Here is a 25,415-nt window from a genome sequence, read left to right as displayed (position 1 = left end):
AATGAACTCAATTAAACAGTCAGCCGAGTGATGTGTCTGTCTGCGGGTGTCAGTGGGAGGGTGCGGAGGCAAAGTGTCCTGTATTTGTTTGTGAGGGGGTCTAAATATGCAGGTTAAGTGATGGAACTAGTGTGTGTGTGTGTGTGAGAGAGAGAGAGAGAGAGAGAGAGAGAGAGAGAGAGAGAGAGAGAGAGAGAGAGAGAGAGAGAGAGAGAGAGAGAGAGAGGTCAGATGCTACCAGTGGACATCATGATAGAATAAACTAACAAGCGCATGTGTGTATAATGTCATATCCAATAAAAATGCATTTGATAATCACATGCTATTGTCATGAGAATCTGCATGAAATGGGCTTAACATACAGTCACAATGGTTCACCATACACTGTGAGTTTATCTGAATCTTTCATACATAGTAGGTTCAACTTGCAGCAGCTCTGTGAGACTTTTAGAGCTGTGTGCATACTAATATAGTCACAATGCTAACATGCTGGTGTTGAGCAGGTCTACTGTCTTATCGTGTTGACATGTTTGTTTTAGAACGCCCGTGCTAATTAGCATAAACACCACATGTAACTCAGGCTGGTGATGTGAGAATACATTTTAGAGAAGGATGGTCTTAGAATAAAAGTGAGAGGATGGTCAGTGATTACAGCTCATCCTGGGGGGAACATGGACAGCTGTTAAAAACTTCATGGCAACGCATTCAGCAGATGTTGACATGTATTATTCTGGATTTGTTGGGCTGACTGACCAACGCCATCCATACTCCACCTATACGAGGTGCTGTCAGCCTCTGACAGGATGGATATGTGAAATGTGATGCAGATTGCACACACGCATTTTGGGAATTGGTTGTGTGTTGTGTTGTAGAGTCCTTCATCTGAAGTGTTTAAAATGACACATTATGATTTTATAAAACTTTAAACATATTGCAGAGCTCGTAAAGACAGGCGTTGTTTTATCTGCTTCTAATTTCCTCTTCGTGCTGTTGCAAACTTAACACTTTCTCTATATTGATATTGACATATTGATACATTTCCACAACTCTCGCACAACTGAAATTTAACTTTACCCTTTTCCCCCTCAAACTTTCACGTTAAAAGCCTGCCAGCAGCCCAAAAGCCTGTCAGACTTTTAATCTGAAATATCTGAAGCAGGAAGTGCTGAGCAGTATTGGCAGCTTTACAGTGAATAAAATAATGGCAAAGTAGAGGGCATTTGAAATAATAAGTGCCAGAACAGTATATATTAAACACACACACACACACACACAGACACACACAGAGCAGCAGAGTGGGGTGAATGACAAATCTCAGTATTCCACTAATGCTCCTGTGAAAATACAACGTTCAAAGCCTCTCAATGTTCCTCACTGGCCTTTATCTGTTCATGATGGGAACATTAGTACCAGTCGTGGCATCGTCCCTTTCTGCAGCCTATTCCAGGAGCATGTAGCTCCTCAGATGCTTGACTCAATACATAATGTGTGCGTGCATCCCTGTGGGAATGAACAGTAGTGTTGACTGACACCAGGTAATGAGCATTCCATTTAGCCACAGAGTGGGACACCGTTGTTAGAATAGGATCACGGAAGAGGACAGGGGAGGAAATACTGTATGTGAGAATGGGGGGGGGGAGCGTGGAGAGTAAAGGAGAGTTCATGGATGAGGCTGATGGGTGTGAGGGATTCCCTGGATGCCTATGCCAGGTAATGGAGCTTTTAGCATAGAAATCATAGGACCAGGATGGGAGTGATAATGGTGGCCGGACATGAAATAGCTCTCAAAGACCAACGCTCTCCTATGGGTATACTTGAGAAGCCTTGTCTCATCAGCTCATTCATACCTCGCAAGCAGTCGATCTTTATGCAGCCGCAGTGACCAGGGGTCACCGAGAGGTGTATCTGGTAGAGGGTGGGGGGGTTGTAGATAGAGATGGGGCTGAAGTAGGGCAGATGTTGGGACGTACACAGGGGGGTTTGTTGTAAAGGAGCTTGGTGTACTGCGACTATAAAAGCCGACATAAAATTACATGTAATGATTGCTAACATATTATATATACTACTATAAATGACTAATGATTTCAAGCAATAAAGAATATCTGCTTCTTTATTACCTGTTGTGTTACCATGTTGCAGTTAGCTCCTGTCACCACCTGGGTGCTAGTTTTGTAGATTTGGCCATTGGTCCTGTTGGTGATAATACAACTTGACTGGATAGGACTTTATATTGGACAAGATGGTGAATATCCCTTGTAGGTTTGAGGGTCTGAGACATCGGTTATTACTAAACATGTCCCGCTTCATCACAGCATAAAAGACCTTCAGTCGAAGCGGAGTTTCACGTGTACAGTATGAAATTTATGCAGGGTGATAAAATACACCATGAAGCATTATGTCTTTGTGTAAGCATATCCATCGGGCATTAGAGCGGGATTTTTATTATAAATAAATTTTTAATCAAATGAAAGATGTGATAGAGGCGGAGGTAGGAAAAGAAAGGCTGAAGCTGATCTGTTGGGGGATCGTTGTTATTCTTTGCTTCAAATTTTTGGCTGAAATAAATATGGAGGCAACTTGAAGCATCTAATTTGTTTGGTCAGACTGACTAAACTTTGAATTTTAAGTTATTTTCTTTGAGAGAAGATGACTTCCATGTGGCTCTAACCAAAGCAGGGTCTGTTTTCATGATGCTTCCTTATCATCTGTATTGTGAGCTCTGTTCAGGGCTGAATATGCTTTTCTCCCAAACGAGTCTCTGTTATATTTAGCGTATCTCCACTTTAAGTGGCTCTAAGGGGCAATAACTCTTGTTTTATTGGAGGAAATGATTAAACAGTCAGGCTTGTTGGTTTTCCCTCCACAGCGGAGAAATCTGCCTCGTTATCTGCACTGCAGGTTCAAAAGTTGATTCTTTTGTTTGTTTCATTTTATTTATTTTTAATCAAAGGGATCAAAAAGAAAATTAGTAACAAAATAAATGAATAGTTGTGTCCGTGGTGTTATTCCCTTTTCATTTTTTCTGGAGAGTTAATTAATTATAAATTAGTTTTCCATAGGTGGGGAATATTAATTACATAAATGTCAATTCTTTGACAAATAATGTAATAGTGTTAATTTAACTTTTCAATGTCTTATTCATGCAAGAGGATATGTGATTAAAATTAAAACCCATCATCAGCAACCTATGTGGTATGGCTTCTGATAATATAGCTAATGTCATGGTAACGAAAAGGGAAATGTTTTAATTTTCCATCTCTTATCTTTCACTTCTGCAATTGTTCTAAATAATTAGTGATTTGATTCATGAATGCCCTGCAGAGATGCTTGTAATAGCTGTTGCAACTTCTGTACATTACCTGTGTATTTGCTTCATAAATCAATAATGTATTTTCTTTCAACTTGTACTTTGAACCTTAAATCATGTAGGGCTGTTGATTAAAAAAAAGAACACGTGATGCTTATTTCCTAAAATGAATCCCTGTAGAAATAAATTGTACCTAAGACAATTATCAAAAATCAGTGCCTGTATTAAAAAAACAATTTATATATTGTTAATGGATACAAGCACGGACCCAGACTAACACCTTCTCTCTTCTGTGTCCTCTCTTGCAGGGTTCCTGAGTACAGGTGACCAGGCAGCCAAAGGGAATTATGGTTTGCTGGACCAGATCCAGGCTCTGCGTTGGACGAGTGAGAACATCGCAGCCTTTGGCGGCGATCCGTTACGGATCACCGTGTTTGGCTCAGGCGCTGGAGCTTCCTGTGTCAACCTGCTCACGCTGTCTCACTACTCGGAGGGCAACCGGTGGAGCAACTCCACCAAAGGTAAAAACATCTGAGTCACCAGTGAAGTCTCATGGGATCTTCATGTCTATTTAAGTATGTGTGCAGTACGGAAGGGGATGTGACTGTGCAGAAACTCAACATAGATTTGATCAGTTTGGCTACATGTGTGTTTCAATGTGTGATTTTTTGTTTTGAATGGGATCTTTTATTCTGTAGAGAGAAGCTGCTGTTCCTCTATTTAACTGCTTCTATCACACTTTACACCGCGAAAGAGAAAACACTGCAGAGGTGAATCAAACTGCTCCAAGCATGTTTGGTGTGAATGCATCTGTTTGGATGGATTAAAATCTTTTTTTGCACGCAGGGAAAGACAGTGCATACAAACATGATAAATATTTTAAAAAATGTAAAGGACTGCCCTGCAGGATGCTTTGCTGAGTCAGGTGTAGTAGTAGCTCTAGTAGGATAAGGTCAGTTGTAGGGGAAAAAAAGAAAATGAGTTGCAGAATGGCAATATATTTTGTTCAGAGCAAATGGGAAAAAAATATAAGTGAAAAATATGCTTTCAATAATGAATCATTACACAACAACGTAATAAGTGGAGCATGCATGACACAGTACATGACATAAACATGCACTTAAAGCCTCAGTGGACTTCATGCTATTTAAAAGATAAGGTTGTTGCTATTCTATTTTCCGGAACATAAACAGCTGACCTAAGCTTTAGTAAACCTCACACAAAGACATACATGATAGTTGACATGCTATACTGCTGCCTGGTGTCAGACCAATACTGGCTGTGTGTGTCTTCATGACACAATGTTAATCCACAGACCAATACTGGCTGTGTGTGTCTTCATGACACAATGTTAATCCACAGACCAATACTGGCTGTGGATTGTTTTATGAGTCATTGTTAAGTACAGTGTTAGAGGGGGCACTCCTGTGTTTCCCGTGTCTCGTTGTTGTTTTTGGTCTTTATATGAAATTTGTTAATTAATAAAATTCCGAACATGACCAGTCTTGTGAATGTAACTGTATATCCAAGCAGTATTCAGTTGCAGTCATGTCAGTATGTGAATCTCTATGCAAATTTTGATATTGTTACATTGTACTTTTTCTCTGAACAATGTTCTTGAATCATTAATCACTTAATCTCTACTGTCCTCATCTCCAGGCTTGTTCCAGAGGGCCATCGCCCAGAGCGGCACAGCCTTGTCCAGCTGGGCCGTCAGTTTTCAGCCTGCTAAATATGCCCGGATGTTGGCCCGTAAGGTGGGCTGTAACCTGGAGGACACCGTGGAGCTTGTGAGTTGCCTGCAGAGAAAACATTACAAGGAGCTGGTGGATCAAGACATCCAACCAGCCCGCTACCACATTGCCTTTGGGCCTGTTATCGATGGAGACGTTATACCTGACGACCCTCAGATACTCATGGAGCAAGGTACCGATTCACTTCGCATTTAGAGCTAGCAATTCTCCACTTCGTTCTCACCCTAAATCTATATCCTCCACACACTCTCTTTCCAGGTGAATTCCTCAACTATGATATTATGCTGGGGGTGAACCAGGGCGAGGGCCTCAAGTTTGTGGAGCTTATCGTGGACAACGAAAATGGCGTGCAGGCTAATGACTTTGACTACGCCGTGTCCAGCTTTGTGGACGACCTCTATGGCTACCCAGAGGGTAAAGATATCCTACGGGAGACCATCAAGTTCATGTACACCGACTGGGCTGACAGGCACAACCCAGAGACTCGCCGCAAGACACTGCTTGCCCTGTTCACCGATCACCAGTGGGTGGCGCCAGCTGTTGCCACGGCTGACCTCCATTCCAGCTTTGGGTCACCAACATATTTCTACGCCTTCTACCATCACTGTCAGACAGAACAGGTAGGACTCAGATTGTATGATAGATTGTCTCCATGAATCGTCAATTGTGTGAAAGGAGTAGTCGTAAAGTAGTTGCATATTCATAAGATATGGTTGCTCTTCAACTTTATCGCGTCAAAGAGACAGAAATTTAACCCAACCATAATCTGACATCAAACTGAGATGGTCTATGTTTGAGGATGATGCAAACATCAATTGTAGAATTGTGCACTAATCACTTTGTGAACTCTGACCGTGTTGCCAAGTCTGGTTCCTAACTGCCGATTCACCACCCACATCTCTGAGTTGGTTGCTTCATTTAGGTCTGGTTCTGTGACCAGTGACGGTTGTGTGAAGTGTGCAAAACAGTTGACTGAGCTTTGTTAGCCCATTGAAGCTAATTAAATACCTCTAAAGTTTGCATTGTGCTCTGTTTATTCACACTGTGAGGCGATTTACAACCAGAAGCAGTAGCAATTCATTCTGTAATTAAATGTCATCCAACAAGAGCATTATTGAGAGGCAGCCAGCCCAGAGTGGGCTCCACACAAACTTTTAGAATGGGTGACTTTTCAACAGATTTGGAAAGCAGACTGTTTCAGATTGTGTTAAAGTATAAAACTGCATCGTTTAGTGACATGATGACAGTCTGCCTTAAAGTAAAAGAGACAGAGCCTAGTGGCACACAACAGACTGTTTTTATTCCAATTATATTATTGTGACTGACTGCCAGGGAAGTGAATTCCAAACTCTGTAATCCAAGTTTCAGTTTTAGAAGTCCACTACTACACTGACTAATTATCAGGACCTAAAGGCAAGTAAGGAGTTTGATTTAAATCCCCACATTTTCTTTTTGCACATATTTTTATTCAACAGGCAACAGCTAATGACATGTACTGTACGTCTACATTCAAAAATACCAGCTCAAAGTCATCATCCCCTGTCAGCACTATCCCTTTATTTTATATTAATATATCTAATATTCTTTTATCATCAAAAAAATAAACCACTGAGGAATGGGCCAGATATGGCAGGAAAAATACTATTAAAAACTTATCTAATTTCCCCCTTTCTACCAAAAAGTATTGCATTTTCCCATTTTCTTTGATCTATGTGTGTGTGTGTGTGTGTGTGTGTGTGCATTTCATCACAATTGTAATAATGTAATAAAACGGATCTAATTTGATTCTTGCGCTGGCCCTCAGGTACCACCGTGGGCAGACGCAGCACACGGAGATGAGATCCCGTATGTGTTTGGCTTGCCGATGATTGGGCCGACCGAGCTGTTTCCCTGCAACTTCTCCAAAAACGACGTGATGCTCAGCGCCGTGGTCATGACCTACTGGACGAACTTTGCCAAGACAGGGTATGATGGCACAGCAAATGTGGCTCCTCAGGGCCATTTCAAGTCCCTTTCTAGATGTTACTGTGTACCCCTGCTACCAGGAGTTAAGAGAATTGCACTTTTACACCATTTGGTGTAAATGGTGATTGAACTCTTTCATGTCAGTATTAATATCTTCAATAGCTGCATCCAAGTTGAAGAGACTGCGATCAACATCTACACAGTCTTAAATAGTTTTTCTTTACTGTCCCATGACATGTCATCCTCTTATTCTAATGCTAACATATGATAGACAATATTGCATTAATCAAACAACTCAAAGAACTGTTCCTGAAAAGTTTAAACTTAATTTACAGTAACATTTGAATTGCACATACTGTTGAGGCATACAGATCCTCTTGATTCAGATGTCCAGTCATTTCCAATAGAGAAACCTTATTTAGAAGCTTCAGCATGTCCATGAACATACCAAGATCAGCCTAAAGGTGGTTCATTCCATCATTTTGTGGATATTTGTTTTTTCTGCTGTCATGCTTAAAGCAGCATGAACCTAATATTATAAGACCATAAAATAATAGATTATTTTATTGTAATTGTGTTTCCTCTCCTTTGATGACCAGGATCAGTGAATTGTGCCATCATGTTTTATGGACTGTACAGTGTAATCTGTATTCTAAGCAGATACCCCCTACATGCCCTCAAATGCATTCTTAATTAATGGCCGTTGCCTGAGGGGGGACATTCTCGATGGGACAAAATTAAAATCCTTCCTATTCGCCCTCCTCTGTCCCATGTTGCCTTTCAGCATACAGTCATGGCGGTAATTGTTTTTTTGAGAGTGCAATGGGAGGACATTGGCTTTCTGTGCACTACCCAGTGGCCCTGAGGGGAACAGAAAGGCACTAATGATCCACATATATAACCCCAAATTGACGTGGAATGCCGGGTACCTGGGAGATTTATGCCACCAATTTGAATGGTTAAGAGTGTTCCTGATGAGGTCTGACTGGCTCCATATGCTGCTCTCAGACAATGGGGCGCTCAGTGGGTCTGAATGGTCTTCTATACCTCACATGGCTGGCTCTGTTCTGCTAAGATTAAGTGTAAGTGGATCTATTTAACGCGGGGTCCCATGCTGAATGTGCTCAAGAAGGTCCTCTGAATGTAAAAAAATGGGGTTCATATGGTTTGACCTGCGTCTACACTGTGCCCTGTGATGTTCCCTTGATTCTTATGTTCATCACGAGCAGATGGTACATAATGTTAAAATGAGAGTTTTCAGTTTGATTTAGAGCAACTACTGAAACATTGTTTATGGAAATGATGAGCCTGCTGGAACAGAATTTATTATTTGGCTTCTTTTGATGTATAAACTAAATATACAGTATATAGTTATATAACATAGGTTCACTTCTAATGATGCATGTATGCATTTCAAAACATGTGACATGCTAATGTTGTTGACTTTAGGTACAACTTCTGAAGGTATATTAATAATTATTTTTAGACCTTGATTCAATCAGAATCTTTAGAAAACCAATCATCTGTGAACAGCAATACCCCCTTTGACCTTTTTATGATTTTATAAGGTGTGATATCTCAGACGCTGTTTATTAAAATTTGATGAAACCTCGGGGCTGCATCTCACCACTGCAATTTAGTATTTTCATAATTACACTGATTAGCCCGAGGGAGAGGCTACACTTAGGTCATAATCTTCATTTTAATAACCACACAGTCATACCTCAAAAGGTCCACTCCAGCTTTACTTGAGCTTTTCCCCTTCCTGTCCCCTAAAGTAAACAACCACAAGATGCCATAACTATTACTGTTATATTGTCCATAGTAGGCAACAAGTCTATGATTGTGTTGTTTCAAATGTGCTTGTGTATCATTCCTCTGTGAAACTCTTAACAGATCACCACTCTCTCTTAAAAAAATGTTTAATGGCAAAAACTCTTTCCCCCTTTGCTCTTCTCAGGGATCCAAACCAGCCGGTTCCTCAGGACACCAAGTTCATCCACACCAAGCCCAATCGCTTTGAAGAAGTGGCATGGACACGCTACAACCAGAAAGATCAGCTTTACCTGCACATTGGCCTGAAACCCCGGGTCAAGGAGCACTACCGTGCCAATAAGGTACAGTCAGATACCATTTGCTCACTTTTAACTGAGGTGCATAGTAACATTATCCGAGAATACTCATAAACAATGGTTACAATTGAATATTTAGTGTGCTCTTTTGGTACCAACAGTTAGATAGACAGTTAGAAATAATTAGAAAATATTTAAGGTAATTAGAAAATATTTCATCTTTAGTCATCAAAAAAAAAAATATTTGTGTAATTATCTGCCAGTCATTATAAATGCAGCTTTTATTTCCAGATACATTTTACCTTGGCTTCTTATGCTGTTTATAGTTTTCTCTTCTCTAGTTTTGGTAGCAAAATGAGTCTTGTTTCTGTTTCTGTTGTAACCATGCAGACATATTAATATTTTAACATTACTCTCTACTACTGATATGAGATATTTCCCATGGATTTCACCTTATATCAAATTAAATACTCAGGTCATGATTATAAGTCTTTCATATCCATCTGATGGTGTCATGTGTGATTCTGCCACTGCCATGGGAATGGGTCAATAGCTGCATAGGAAAAAAATGCTAACTAACAACTTTGTGATACCAGTTATCCAGTATCACTGATACAGTTGCACTCCGTATAAAGATGGTAATCCAAGGGATCACCATTTTCTCTCCCAAGTCACTAAACTATTTCCTCTTCTCCCCACAGGTCAACTTGTGGTTGGAGCTGGTTCCTCATCTGCACAGTCTCAACGAGGTCACTCAGCTCATTCCCACCACCACCAAGGTTTGTAGTAATTTATCTCCTTCTGCCTATAAAAATCCACTACAGGCGTCAATCGGTAGTTTTAGTTTAGCTCTACTTATGATAGGATGACCAAACCAAGGACATGATTCTAAGGTTCAAGAGGGTCAAAAGCACCAAAAATCTCCAAACAGGCATCAGAGCAAATGCTGCACCTCTATTATCTGTGCAGAACTTTTTTCTGTATATCTGAGTAATGTAAATCCGATTAAAATGTTCACCTTGTGGTTGCTTCAAGCGTATTGAGCATTATCAGATGATTCTATACTAACCGTTGTTCTTGCTGTCTTCAGATCCCTCCACCAGAGGTAACCAACCGTACACCAAAGACCAAGGTTCCGGTGACCAAACGCCCTAACCCGACTCCGTTCCCCACTGAGAGCCAGGACAGCCGCAACCAGCCACACCTGGTGGACCAGCGCGATTACTCCACTGAGCTGTCAGTGACCATCGCAGTGGGAGCCTCCCTACTCTTCCTCAACATCCTGGCCTTTGCTGCTCTGTACTACAAGAAGGACAAGCGTCGGCATGATGTTCATAGGCGCTGCAGCCCCCAGCGTAATGCAGCCAATGACCTGGCCCACACTCAGGAGGAGGAGATCATGTCCCTGCAGATGAAGCAGCACTCTGACCTGGACCGGGACTGCAGGGGAGTGGGCGACACCCTGCACCCTCACGATGTGGTGCTGAGGACTGCCTGCCCGCCGGACTACACTCTGGCCATGAGGCGCTCACCGGACGACATCCCGCTCATGACGCCGAACACCATAACCATGATCCCCAGCACCATGGGGGGGCTTACCTCGCTCCACTCTTTCAACACCTTCCCAAGCAGCGGGCAGAATAACACCCTGCCCCACCCACACTCACACTCTACCACCCGGGTATAGCCCTGTGGATGTACCCATGCAGGTAGGACTCTGATGGCGGAAGCAAAAAGCAAATGCGGCTGTTGCTCCTGCAGCAGAGACTTAAGGCCAACACGGTGACAAACAGATATGTCAGGAGCTGAAACGCCAGCCTGGAGTTGCTAGACACCCATGGATTTACAGTGGGATTGTACGACACCCTGTTAATACCTGAGGGAATATAGTCATGGGATTTCTGGGGATTTGGACCAGAGGAAAAAAAAAAAGAATAATTATGTTTTTGTAGAAAAATATAAAGACAAGAAGAAAAAAGTACAAATAAGGAGTTTAAGAAAAACAACCTCACAAGCTAAAACAAAAAGGATGATTTTTTTATTATTAATATTATTATTTTTGTTCTGATATTGGAGCAAAACAAGGTACAGTCAACTATTTTTTTCTTTCTAGTGACAGATATGGCCTTCGGGATCTTTTGACAAATGACTGCTTGACAGTATTATCTGGGAGCAGAGCAGGGCATCAGAGGCGCCTCGGAGGTGAGAAGAGCACTTTGTAAAAGAAAGAAAACATATTGTTTTCCTTTGGCGCCGTTTGTGGGGCACACAGTAGATGCCGCGCAAACCAATTTAGGCATGTGTTAACTTCATAAATGGAGGCTATGTAAGATAAGACAAAAACAATTGTTGAAAGGAGCGAATGAAGGACTGAAAAAATCAAGGAAATAAGAAACCCTGTATGCACAATGGAATCATTTTGAGGAAAAAAATGTCACTGATACTTTTCATCCATTTATTTTTGAGGATCGGGAACAACTTTATTGTATAGAACCTATTTACATATCTAGATCTGTACACTAAGCACCAAGGCTGTTTAAGCCCTCTTCTCTTTTGGGGGGGGGCATCTGACTGAACCAGTGGGGCGTGGGGATCCACCTACTGGCTTTCTGGCAGTTCCAACTTCAACACCGAGAGCTGGGGGACAAAGGATAATTGGATATTTTAGCACGATGCGCATGACAATTTATCTGCTTGATGGCTGCTCTGCTGATTATGTCATTATTAAGAATAATTTTCACCCTCTCCCTTGCATTGGAGTAATTTCAGACGGATTTCCTGATTGGATTACAGGAAAACACACACCCTCACAGGACCGTGGGAAACGCAGCTCCGGGTTGTGGATGTTGTGGGCTGGAATCGGGGACAGGAATGGGAGGGGCTGGGGATATGGTAAAACTTTCTTGCATAACATAATATAGCTTGAGTGGAGCTGGGCATATAAGGACTAGTTTTGTACTCTGTGTGTTGGTACTACTTTTTGATAGTGTTCAAATCACATTACACTGTATCAATCAAAGTCATTGTACCTTCAGTTAAAATCAGTGTTATTTGCTATTGTACCTATTGGACCACTTTACCGTATAGAAGTAATTACCTGCACTGTTTATTCCATTACCCATTTTTTTTTTTTTCCTTTTCTTAAACTGGGAGGTATGTTGATTGAGTGTTTGATATGAGAAAATGAAGGGTGACAGTAGTGGAAAAAAAAATATGGTGGATGAGTGAATCTCTGGTGTGCGTAGCTTTTTCCCCCCCTTCATCCAGTCACCTTCTTTAGTGTTTAAACATGAATTCCTATACATGACTGAAACAAGTCAGAGGCCAAGCACAGATCTCAACGGGTGGATCTCTGTGGAAATGCACAGCAGGTGGATGGAAGGAGGAGCTTGCGTCAGGACAGGTCAAATCCCATGATGTGCTTTTTATGTAGTTTGCATTGTTACCCAGGGTTGATCACTTTTTGGAGGCACATTGTGTTATGAGAAGGAAGTAAACAGGCTTCCTAGAGCAGCTGAGACCCACAGTCATCCCTCTTTACCTCACTTTAAGGAGATACTTATTTTCTTTTATTTGGCTCCACTCTTTTTCTACTAGATATTCTCTTCTGTCTCATCTTTTACCCTGAGCTGACAGGCTGGGCTGTTTAGCTAAACGGTTTCCCCTTTGCATTCACACCACCTTCAGCCTGTCAGCCATTGCTAACATCTTTAGGTCAGTGAAGCCTGGGCAGCTAACAGTGTTAGCCCCTGGAATGGGGATGTGTCATACAGCGAAGCAGGCCGCAGGAGGATCCAGTTGCTTAAGAGGTCGGAGTTGTTGCAGGGGTAAAGTGGTGATTTTTAGAACAGACAGAGAGGAGAATATCCAGGATGGCAAGCCTATTGTGCTCTGATACAGAAATCTGCACGCTGGCGCAGATATGATACTTGGTGAGCTGAAACGCTTGTCTCCCTGTTTCCTCTTCACCAAAGTGTAGATGTGTGGAGGGCTCAGTTGTGAGAATACATCCAGTCCCTTTTGGCTCACTCACAACACTGTGCAGTCATTCAAAAATAATGAGCGCAGACTACTGTTACCCCGTATAATACTGCAGCAGAATAGATGAGTGTGGGGGATAAAGTCTAGTCTTTTATAGGGAGTGTTTGTTTTTTGGGATAAGATTTAAATTGAATAAACTAATTACATCTGTTTGCTCCAGATTGTTACTGCCAGGGCTTGATCTGGGATTTAAACAAAAGAAAGATTCCAAGGCTATTATCACAAATCATCCTCATGGGCCAGGGACTTTTTGGATACCCAACAACATTAAAGAAAAAAGTGTGAATCTCAGAATCAGGGAACAATCCATCTTGTGGGTCTGTTGATACTCTACCAACAGCCTGCTATCTTTTAGCTCTAGTGCTCATTGTGCTAGTTTGTGATCGGCAACACACATGCAAACATATGGAAATGAAAACATGTGTGTAAACATCCGAACACACAGCCATCGGCTAGATAATTAGGCCTGGACTTACCAAGTGTTTATATATCTAACCAAGATGTTGTATGTAGGCTAACGCCCTGATTCCGTGCACTTGGACTCAAGATTTATTAGTCCCACATAAAAAGCAACATGACCTTGCTTTTGTATCCAGGCCAGTGGCTGAAATACATTTCACAAGCTATGGAAGGGAACCTTGGACAACAATGAAATACTGGTTTACACTGAGAAACTTCTAAGTGATGAGATAATTTTTTTTGAAAATGAAAATTCCGTCAACACTATCAGATTTAAAGACCAAGAATTCCTTAATAGATAGGCTGTCATACAACAAGTCGTAGACTGTCAGTCTAATGCAGCATCTGGGACGCAATCCTCAAGGTGACAGCAAAGGACTAGCATGTCATTCCCTGGAGAGCTGAAAACAAAGCAAAGCAAACTCTCACGTTAGGACAGGGGTAGCAATTTGTAATTTTGAATATTGAAACGTTCATTACTGGCTTATCCGAGCCAGCAAGCTACACAAATGTTGGGGGCCAACCAGTAGTCGACCATATCGCTCAGCCAAGTCACAACAAGAACTCTGATGATGACCAACTCTATTAGAGTGGCCATCTTGAAAACACAAAAACATTGTGCAGTCAAGATTCCAGCATTAGAGTATTGTCTTTCAAAGCCACAGCCAACCACTACTCTACTTTGTTAACTCCATTTGGGTCAAAGCCATTATGAGTCATACCTTCATTATCATTATTATGATTATGATTATTAATATTATGTTGCACTTAAATGCCTTCATCAACCACTTCACATTTGAAATCTAGAATTGCATGGAGAGAGAAGTTATATAACTTGTCAGGTGTTGTCAGCCAACCAATGTAGGTATGTATGAGTGCATACAATATATTATCATGGAAAATGGAAATTAGCTCTAAATAATTCATCTAAAAAAAGAATAAGGAAATTGAACATGGATTGGGTTAGGTCATTAGTGAGAACTGCTTTCCAGATAAATGGCATAAGGATAAAGCAAGGGCCACCCATTGAATTAAACATGTAATTGCACCAACTGGTAAATAGTCAAGCTTTTGCAGAGCCATGCTAAGTAGCTGAGAGCTGAGGACAGATGCTAATTAAAAACTTTACATGGGCTCAGGGTTGCGGTGTATGAGGAAATAGATTAAATAGCTTTAACATGCATATGAACTGACAGAGAGGAAACATGGCAGAAGAAACACACGCTAAAGACAGCATTACTTGTATCACCGAAAACTAAAGAGTCGCAAAAAAACCCAGAAATGAGGTTTATGGGTTGAGCTAGCTGCACAAATTGAGAGTCAGTTAAGGAAGAATTTAGTCGAACAGATTTGATCGCTAACCACAGCACCCCAGGTGATTGAGAAGATGTGGAATTAAATCATCCGCAGCACTAGGGGAGGATAAAAAAGGATTGTGAAAAACAATTCACTGACCACAGACACAGAATCCAGCTCCTTTAATGAGACTTAAGAGCATGATAGCCATTAGTGGTTGGTTATGATAGATCGCCTGCAAGCGGAGTCATGGCACACCGCCCCACTTAAGACGCTCACATAAATACATATACCACATATGATCATTCCAACCTATTAACATAATAAAGCATGGGCAAAAGCATCTGACATTCAACATCTAATGCGATTTGCTGTCGGGCAGCCATGTTGGGGGACATATATGATTTTTATAATTTCCTTTATCTACAAATGACTCAAACTGAATAATATTACAACCATATTTTGTTTGCATTAAATACACACATTTCTTCGCTACAGATTTAGTTGTCAGCCAGATGTCACTGTCCTCTCGCGGACACACACTTACACGATCAGTTGGATTTAGATGTTGCCCTGTGAAGATGAGTTTTATTCAGTGTTTTCCTTCAAAGCATTTATTATTTTGGCCTAAAGACCACGCATTTCTTACCTCATACACATTCACCAATTCTCTTTTACTGAATTAGTGGTTGGAAACCATCTTGCTTTAATTTTCCTCTCCTGAAGTTTCATGTTAAAATGCCAATTGATAGGACCACAAGTTTTCAAATGCTCCACAGGGCATACCTTTAATTTTGATTTTCATCAAACCTAAGCTCACTCATAATTTACAACATATGCTTCAGAGTAAGGGCTAGGACTTAACAGACTAGGGCTAACAATATATCATTAATTCACTGTAACTGAAAGAAGTCTTATTAAATAATATTTCAATATTTAATGAAATAACTCATTTAAAACCATCAGCACCACATAATCTCATGCTTTTCATTTCATTAGATCTACAGACAAATGTTGTTTCTGTGTATATATTCCAAAAGACTACATCCTCATTCCAGGCAGTAGCAAATAGGGTTTAGTGATCAGTTTACTGTATGGGTATGGTATGGCAAGGTCTTAAATATATGACATAGGAGCTGGACTGTAGTCAGCTCACTTCCCTCAAGAAATCTTCAAAGATTCTCTGTATGATGAAATTAAAACGAGATCGTACCACAATCTCTCCCAAACGTCTGCGTCTGCAAAGTAACTGCTTGTGTATCATTTACAGAACAAAATGCAGAGAGCAAACTGGAGCTTCACATTAAAGAATGAACTGGGAAATATGGCAAATGCTTCTCTCGGCTGCCGTGAGCGAGCCTGTTTACAAAGTATTCAGTGTTTCCCAGGACACTTTGATTAGCACTTAGACCACCGCGCGACACTGAACCTCTCCCCTGAAACCCCGCTGCCTGCTGAAATTCTTTTTTAACAGCTCTTTTAAAGGCAGGGCCACTCACCCACCTGCCCCTGTGACAGAGGAAACATTAGGCCTTTAAACTGAGAACTAATAACAATAAAACATGACTGGATAGTTAAACGAGCAAATAAAATATGAAAAGAAGCTCAAATTTAATTGCAGCTTTTATACTGTTTATATGCTGTGGCAACTTTAACAGGGAACCTTACGGCTTTTATTTTTTCACACCTTTTGTTTAAGTTCACTGGACCGTTAAAAACCATAATCACCCCTTTTCTCACCTTTTTTAATGTAGTCTCTGGTTCATGACTGGATTAATGTTTAATAGAATATGACAATTCTAATATTTCCTCAAGTCTCTGTGGTCAGGGAGTGTGTTTCGTTTTTTTTTGTGTTTGGTAAAACACTGGCATAACTGCAAACTTTAAAAAAAAACACACCTGGCCAAATTTTGTGTCGGCCCATAACGAGTGCATTTACAATGTTTTTCTCCATTGTCATAAACTGAGGCTTGTGTACATCTTACCGTTGTTTAATTCTGCCATGTGCCTAATTTCTCTTTCTGTGTTCAGATTTATTTGATTATTCTGTTCATTGTATTTCTGTGCCATGTGACACCTGGCTTGTCCTGAATAAGACTTGAATCTGGATTCATTCATGTAAGATAATAGCCTGAGAACGCCCCCCGCAGAAGAGAACGACTCCCATCCAGTGTCAAAGAGGGGAAATCTGAACCAATCCAGGTAGCATTTCTTCAGTCATTTCTGTTGAATCCCAACACCAGTATGTTTTAAACAAGACAGTACAGCAGGGTGAGTATGAATCCACACAGTTTGGGACTGAAGATACTTAAGAAACCCTGTTCTAGGGGGACGCTTCACTTTTGTTCCAGTGTCAATCTGCCCTGACCCTGTGGTCGACAGTCAGCCCGCTCTGCAGCGTGCCGGACAGACGTGGGAAAGGGGAGGAGCGAGGAGCACTGCGAATGAATGTAACGCAACGTGCCATTTTCTAACCTCAAATCGCAGCAGAAGTGAGAACAACCAGACCTCAGATTCATCCTGAGAGGTTTTTGCTAGCAGTCTGAAAACTTCATGTGGATTTGTTCTTTTGAATGCCATTTGAAACAGGGGACACTATGTGAGCTGGTCTGGCATTTGTAATGTAGATTATTTGTCACTTGTCTTTCTTTCTGGTTAAATAGTAATTACTCTTCTGGAGCACAATAAATGATTTTAATATGCTGATATGTTTTTTTTTCTCTCTTGAGTCTTCATTTATTATTTTCTGTGGCTGTCCTTTGCTAAATTGGCTAATTTAATTGGTGAAGCACACATCAACTCCCACTCACAAGTAATTAGTCTGGCAATTTATTTGTGGCTAGATTAAATTTGTTTTCAACGACTGGAGGCAGAGCAAGCTTTGCTTTGCAGCGCTTATTAAGACTAAAAGCTGACGTCTGTCAACTCTGAGGCTTAAAAATTCCTGCCCACGACCTTCTAATCGGGGGAAACACACACAAGGGTAACAGGTAAACATCTGTCACACAATGTCGCTGCAGTGCTGCTGCTAAGAGAGAGACACTGAACAGGTTTATCTAAAGTCTTTCTCTATGGGCTTTGTTTCCCCTTTTTCTTCAAGCACGACTAACTCGTGGTGGATGTTACATTCTGTACAGTGTTAGTCCATCCACCTACCAGGAGGCTGCACATCCATACTCTACAGCCTGTGGCTTCTTTAAATAATATACATGTTCTGCAATATGACAAAAGTTGCTGTTTGGCTTTACATCATTCTTTTTCGACTTCTACACCCACACTGAGCTCCTGGCACCTCTGCACAGCCTTCACCATCTGGGCTTTCAACTGCCTTCAGTTGGTATGGTGGCCAAGAGAGCTCAACGCACTGCAACTTAAGGGAGCACATGTAGAACATATCTTAATAATAATTATTAATGTTTTTTCTATTTTTGCATCGTATCTTAATTGTGGTTTCTCAATTTGCAGCATCTTTTCCCTTATTTTGTGCGTTTGTCCATGCAGATGTCTCCTTTCTTTGGTTTGGTTTCGACCATGTGGTTGTGTCAGTAAGTCAAGTCTATTTAGTATAGCACCTTTCTCAGAGCAGACCAAATGCATCCCATAAATAAAATCATACTGGAGCAATAAACAGTAAATATATGCAATAAAAGAAACTGAAGAAAATGCAACAGAAAGACAGTAAAAATGCATGAGTAGGGAGTTGACCCGCAGTTTGCCTCTCAGCAGGTCATGTCTGAAAACGGCTTAAACTGTCAGCCATTCACACTCCCTGAGCACTTTATTAGGGACACCATGCGTTTGCTCTTAAAACAGCCTCAGCTCTTCTTTTTATTGATCCCACAAACCTTCCTCTGAGACTCTGCTCCATGTTAACGTGAACTGTTATATATCATTTCTGTAGATTAGTCAGCTGTGCATTAATGCTCCACCACATCCCAAAGGGTCTTCTTGATTTACGTCTGGGGACTGGAGGTCACTGAAGATCACTGAACTCACTGTCATGTTTACAACATGTGGACGTAAACATTGTCTGTATGTTTATCGTTAAGATTTTAACTGTACTACTACTCTTGATGCTGCTAATCAATCCAGTACTATAATGGATATCTTGTGTGTTCTTTATTAATATTTCAGAGAAAAGAGAAACCAATTACAAACATTTCCTTACTTTCTCACATGCAAAGAAGTAGCTTTCTTGAATATCAAACTGCAGCGGCCACGTTTGAAACAAATCCCCATAAAATACTTTTGACTCTGCTGTGGTTTGCCTGCAGCCTCCAAATCACTTAATCTGACTGTTCACCCAAGCAATTAGCTGCCTAATGGCTGCTGTTGATCATTAACCCATGTTTGTATAATTCAGTTAACTCTGTGTGGGCTCCGGGCTGCTAGCATACATGACACACAGACAGACAGGCTCTTATTGACTGGGAACAGCTTAATGCATCATGGACAAATGTCTCACCGAGAGCGAGGTGGTGAGATAAGATGTGCCAAATAAAACACCCCCCCCCACATCATTACACCAGCAGCGGAGGTGGTGTGGACTGTTGACACAAGGCACCTTGGCTCCGTGGATTCATGCTGTTGATGTCAGACTCTCTATCGTCTGCAGATCCATCAGTCCAGGCTACGTTTTTTCAGTCGTCTTCCGTCCGGTGTTGGCGAGTCTGTGTCACTGCAGCCGCACGTTTCTGTCTGACGTGAGTGGAGCCTGATGTTTTCCCCTGCTGATGTAGAGCCATCCACCTCAAGGCTGGACGTGCTTTTCATTTTGAGAAGCTCCCCTGCTTGTTTATGCTGAAAAAAAATCTCACAAGATCATCATTTCCTGAAATATTTCAACCAACAATCAGGTCAAACGACATTGAGATCACTCTAAATAAAAGAAAAACTTAATAAAGGTCTTTTTGGGTTTTCTCTTTTTTTATATAGGAGTTAAAATGTTGACTGCAGCTTCACTGATATGAGTGTTGTGAACTAATGGGCATTGTAGGCAGTGGAAACACCTTCCTATGATGCAACCAGCACGGCTGCAAAGGTTGATGTAAGAAACTGTTGAGGATGACATGTTCACAGCTCCTAGCACAGACCACTGCAGCGGGAAATGGTTCATTTATGTTTTCTTATTCGTTGGAAAAATAAATAGATTAAATCAAATCACTTAATTGTAACCAATCCCTCTACCTTTAATGACTTTCGCTGAATAGAACATTCTGCCCTTTTTGTCTTCATTTTACATGTTCTCTTTTTTTTTGTTTACACATGTTGCTTCTTGTGGAACTAATTGGGATTCTGAATCATTCAGCAGAGTCTTATGTTTTATTGATTTTCAGCATGTGATGCCTTTATTTATGTATTTCAGTCCCATAAACCCATGATAAGAGCTGTAAAAAGTCAGAGAAGTAGGGTTGGTGTGGTGCTCCGCCATCAGTTTACAGGGTACAATTTTGTGTGTGTTGGGTTGTGATGCCATATTATTTTTTCCTCTTAACAACTACAGCTATACAAGCTATCACACACACACGCACACACACACACACACACACACACACACACACACACACACACACACACACACACACACACACACACACGGGGGGAACCTGGCATTTTGTTAAAGCGTTAATTGGAAATCAATCAGAATTCATCCTCCCTGGAATACTCTGACATTTCCTCATTCTTTAGAAACAAATTATGGCTGAGACTGACTGACATTTGGAAAACAGGCGGCTGTTTGGAGTGGAGTTTGAAGCATCAACAGAGATATATTAATGCTCTCCTCGGCTGTGTGTGTGTGTGTTTTGTGGACACGCATATATGTGTTTGACCAAGGGCATACACTACTGTGGGCCGCCCAGCCAGAGGGCCCTGTAGGAATAATGTGATAAGGGAGGCTTATTTACCATAATAATGCATCTCATCTGTGCACATCAAACACTCCTGCCTGGTCTGATAACCCGCTCTTTAATTTAGCACGACTGTTTGATCTAGCTGTGCCGCGGCTGTCCCAGGGCCATTGTCGCGAGCGGTACAACAGTTGGGTAATTGCTGTGTACTTTCACAGCGTTTCATAAATAGAACCGCTACGCAGCACTGGTGCACCTATAGAGCAGATAAGCACGGTGAAAGAGCAGCTTCAGATTACATCACACTCCCCAGCATTTATCTTTTTATTTATTTTTTTTTAAATGAACCTGGATTTATATTGTGTGTCCGGACGGATAAACCACGAGGTGAAGAGTTTGAAGGGTTTGACGTCAGGTCTGCGGCTGCGAGTTTAGCCGGGTCAAGAGAAGATGCTGTGTTCATGGCAGAAATCTGCTATCTCTTTCAGTTGATTGAAGGACAGTGGGGAAGGTGCAGTGCTGCAACCCTAGAAGCTGTGTCCAGCAAATTCTGGCCTGTGGTCTTGAATGACTGACCCACAGATACTTCTTTCCCATCATATTTTAGTAATAAAATTGAACTACATTAATATAGGAGTACACTTCCTTAAAATCAGAGGTAGGAAGTATCAATACTTGATTTCTGTACTCAAGTAGGTATATGGAGTTTTTATTTTTCTAATGACTTTTTTTCTGAACAGGTCTGTTACTTTGTTTAACTGCATTTGAGGAGAATTCACGTTTTTTTCATTCATATTTTTGTATCAGCGAGCGCCACCTTCCTAATATCAAGACAGAATTCAACCTCAATGGACAGCATTGACTGTGAAGAAGAGCAACAAAACATTATCTATCCCTGGCCCTACTTAAATTAAGAATACTTCATTCAATACATTGAACACATTCTTCCTGGATAATGTTCAATGTTTACAAATATATTCTTGCTTAATCCCTGTTTTTATCTTAAATGTATATTTTTAAGTAAGAGTGGTTTTAGTTAGTTTTGGAACAATATTAATGTAACATGGGTCTCAGTTTGCTCTGCACAGACACAGCTGGTGGCAATGGCTTTCAGAGGCAAATGTTTTACCTCTATAATTTCAGAGCTTGTACTTTTATACTTTTACTTGAATAAAGAGGTTAAATCAGTACTTATACTTTTACTTGAGTTGTTTCTAACACAAATATCTGTCCTTCTACTTGTGGCAGAAAAGGAGAAAACTAAAAAGACAGAATGGCCCTTTACACCTGTGAGCCAGAGAGGAGAGGGAAAATCAAACAAAGGCAGCATGGAGTGGAAGCATGTGAAGTGAGAGTAACTGTAGGAAGGAGATCACAAAAAAGAAAAACTAGTTTCTGGAAAGTTGATCCAAGAACCGGCTGGATCTATTTCACAATCGTCCTGGACCATGAGGCAAAAAAGCTGATCCCTGGAGCCTGAAGTGGATTTTAAAAACCCATCTAACCTGCTCGGATTGGAACGTGACTCCCTCTGTCCTGGATGAACCAAACAAGCTAAGTCTCCCTATTGAAACTCTCCTGGCTTCACCAAATTCCTGTTGCCTCTAGAAAATTCACCCCTCATCTTCCCTCTACCTGGAGATTAAAGGACCGCCATAAAGAACACACATTTCCCTCACTTTACCTTTTCATTGGACCCTAACTCCCCTCTCCAGCAGCACACACACACACACACACACACACACACACACACACACACACACACACACACACACACACACACACACACACACACACACACACACACACACACACACACACACACACTTCATCTGAACTCGGACGATCCTCACCATGAACTCTTAATGGGACCTTCTTTCATATGTTTATTTAATGGATGGTTAATTGTTCTTATTTGGAAATGAATTTGTTTGCCATTGATTACTGGATATTTTGGTCAATATGAGTTCTCTGTCGGTTTATTAATCATACTTATTTGATTTGATTGTTAACTCGATTGAATAATTCAATTGAATATATATTGATTAACCGAATTGATTGTTTGTGATTTGTTTTTCTTTGATGCCTTTTGTAGTTAGGTAACTATCTGGGTTAACTCTCTTACTGGGAGATAATACAATTTTTGACAGGTGAAGAAGCCTTGTTTGGCGCCCAACTCTTTTATTTTTTCAATTTAGAAAACCTACGCTACATACTTGAATAAATAATGCATGTACATAAGCCTCCTTTGCATGAAATAACATCCTTCCCTACCTGCCTGATTTTCGTCCTTAGTAAGGGTTTAACAATCTCGTGTGGAAAATGCTCACATCTTTCATTCTCCAAGCCGTCTGAAGGTCATCGAGATAAACCTTGTTTCATCATCAAAGTTATTTTCTCAGATTTGACATAGCTGCTGTTAGTGTCAGAGCCAGAAATGACATTTTACAATTGGCGACCGAAAATAAGACGTTCACTCAGGCTGCACAAGAAAAAAGAGTTATTTCATTGTGTGATGGAATAAAGTCTACCGCTATAGTACCGCTACCTGTTTATTATTTCCGCCTGGATGAGGACCTTGGAAGATCAAAACCAGAGTTTCGAGCCATTGTGTCCAAATAGAGACTTTTCTTTAAACGTCTTCCCCTTTTGTGTGGCCACTTCAGGGCACCTTCATGTTCCCTTTCTTTTTGCAGGTGAAACATTTTGTCTGTGCACTCCTTTTGACATTGTACTGATATTCTATTGGCTGCTGAGTTAAACAAGTTAAACATAAAACTTGAAATTTGATCCTGATGTATTCATTTTTTCTGGTTTCCAGGTCATGATGCCAAACTGCTTGGTGCCGCATAAATTCAAACTATCTGAATTGAAAAGTTGTGTAAATCTGGAGGAGAGTGATGTTAAGGCTTGAAACTAACTGTTTTGATGACACGTTTTCTGAATCCGGAGCCCGTCAAAAAGTCAATAAAGTGTGCACGACGTCACACTAAATTAATTTAGGGGTTATATCTCAGATGGGGAGATTAAAACAATGAAATTGTTAAATCAAATTCCCCAGCCACTCATTAGACATCCAAAATTTGCCCTGCTTTGAGGCAGATGAGTCACACTTTCCCCTTAACAAGCTGTTTTAATAACTCTTTTGTTCCGTCGCTGACGACGCACACAGCAGAATCTTTGTTCATCGCCTGTGTTCAGTTTAATTGGAATCTGCTGAGTTTCTGCGTCGTCTCAGTCAGTCGACTGTATGCTACCCTCAGGTAAAGCAATTATAATCAGTGCACGCTCTCTCTCTTGTTCAAGGCCCGGCGTCTTCTCAAAGCGCTGCTCGTGCAGGAAAAAACCTACAATGGACCTGATCGGAGCTTTGTTTACAAGTTTAATGATCAAACGCGGCTGGATTTCAAATAACACTCTGCATTTCTGAGGTGCTTGAAATCTAAAAATTACTACGCCAACATCACTGATTCTATTTTGGGTTTACACAACTGCAAGTGAAAGGCAAAAATGTGCAGCTGCTGCTATTTCAGCTGTTAACAGATGCAAATGCATGTTTAAGACTTCAAAAAAGCGAAAACGTGGCGATTACACTTTTGCTGTCGCTAACATTTGTAAATGCTGACTTACTGAGAGCTATTGTCACATTTCATTTTGTTTCATCTGATCAGCGGAACGCAAACACGGGCCCCTATTGTGCGAGTTAGAAATAAGTTACTGTCAACACGAGTGAATGAAGCACTTCTCCTGTGTTTCATCTCGTGTCTACAAGCGATTGAGCCAAACAAATTCAATCTGAGAGGATCCGATGCTTCTCTCAGGATGTCCGTCTGAATATCTGTGAACTTAATTGGATCTGGCAGTCGGGCCTGTTCCTGATCTCCCTGTGGAAGTGACGAACGTTCAAACTGTCCATAGTAAAGCTAATTTAACAAATCTGACAGCCAGGCACTACACACCAAGAAGAGCAGATGGGTAGAAGCTGCATGGCGTGTAGACACCTTGAGGGATGCAGGGAGGCAGCAGTTTCAAGTAAGTTTCTTCTATTCAATGAGGAATTCGTGAAGTTCTTTGCTGCCTCTTTATGACCTCCAACAGCAAAGGAGACAATTAGGGTGAAAACAGGCTTTTTCTATAAACTATCCTCAGTGTCTGTGGTCGGGCCGGACGAAACAATTTACGGCAGGGTCATGGTTATTGGTTAGTGTATGAACGGTACTAAAACAATGTTTAATGTTGTAATACTACAGTGATCAATCATAGAGCAACAAAAAGACACTTTACCAAACAGATGTGTATCTTTTTTCAACTCTTCCAAAACAAGTGCACAGGCTTCCAGACCAAGGTTTGAAGACGGTGGAAACACAATGGCTTTTATCCAGAGGTGCCAAATTCAAAGAAAAAGAATACTTGTTTGTAGAGTCTCTAAGGGCCACCAAGTGTTTCCAATTGATTGCATTATGTTAGGTATCAGAAACATATGTGTAAAGTTTTCATGAGAAAATGATGTAATATCTTCACCCCCCCCTACTCTGTTTTCTTTCTTTATGTTTTGGGGGCAGTGTTCACTAAGTGTCAGCCCTGTGATCCTCCTGGAAAATCAAGAGGAGTTAGAAGTCTTTAGTGTTTCTCTGTCTGCCTGTCCACAAGAAAAGACATCATGGCTTGATGT

At 41.0% G+C, this 25,415-nt stretch overlaps 1 protein-coding gene across 1 annotated transcript; it reads left to right on the top strand.

Annotated features, from left to right (window-relative positions):
- Nucleotides 1-1,747: 1,747 nt before the first annotated feature.
- On the top strand, nucleotides 1,748-17,598 carry LOC118121553 (neuroligin-1). Its single transcript, XM_047343003.1, has 8 exons — nucleotides 1,748-1,808; nucleotides 3,616-3,828; nucleotides 4,967-5,233; nucleotides 5,320-5,681; nucleotides 6,866-7,026; nucleotides 8,987-9,143; nucleotides 9,800-9,877; nucleotides 10,189-17,598. The coding sequence occupies exons 1-8, from the start codon at nucleotides 1,748-1,750 to the stop codon at nucleotides 10,783-10,785; spliced, it is 1,896 nt and encodes a 631-aa protein (XP_047198959.1). The 3' UTR covers nucleotides 10,786-17,598.
- Nucleotides 17,599-25,415: the final 7,817 nt, after the last annotated feature.

The sequence above is a fragment of the Hippoglossus stenolepis genome, chromosome 14 (genome assembly GCF_022539355.2).
Source record: "Hippoglossus stenolepis isolate QCI-W04-F060 chromosome 14, HSTE1.2, whole genome shotgun sequence".
NCBI lineage: Eukaryota > Metazoa > Chordata > Actinopteri > Pleuronectiformes > Pleuronectidae > Hippoglossus > Hippoglossus stenolepis.
This window is presented reverse-complemented; position numbering and strand designations above follow the sequence as displayed.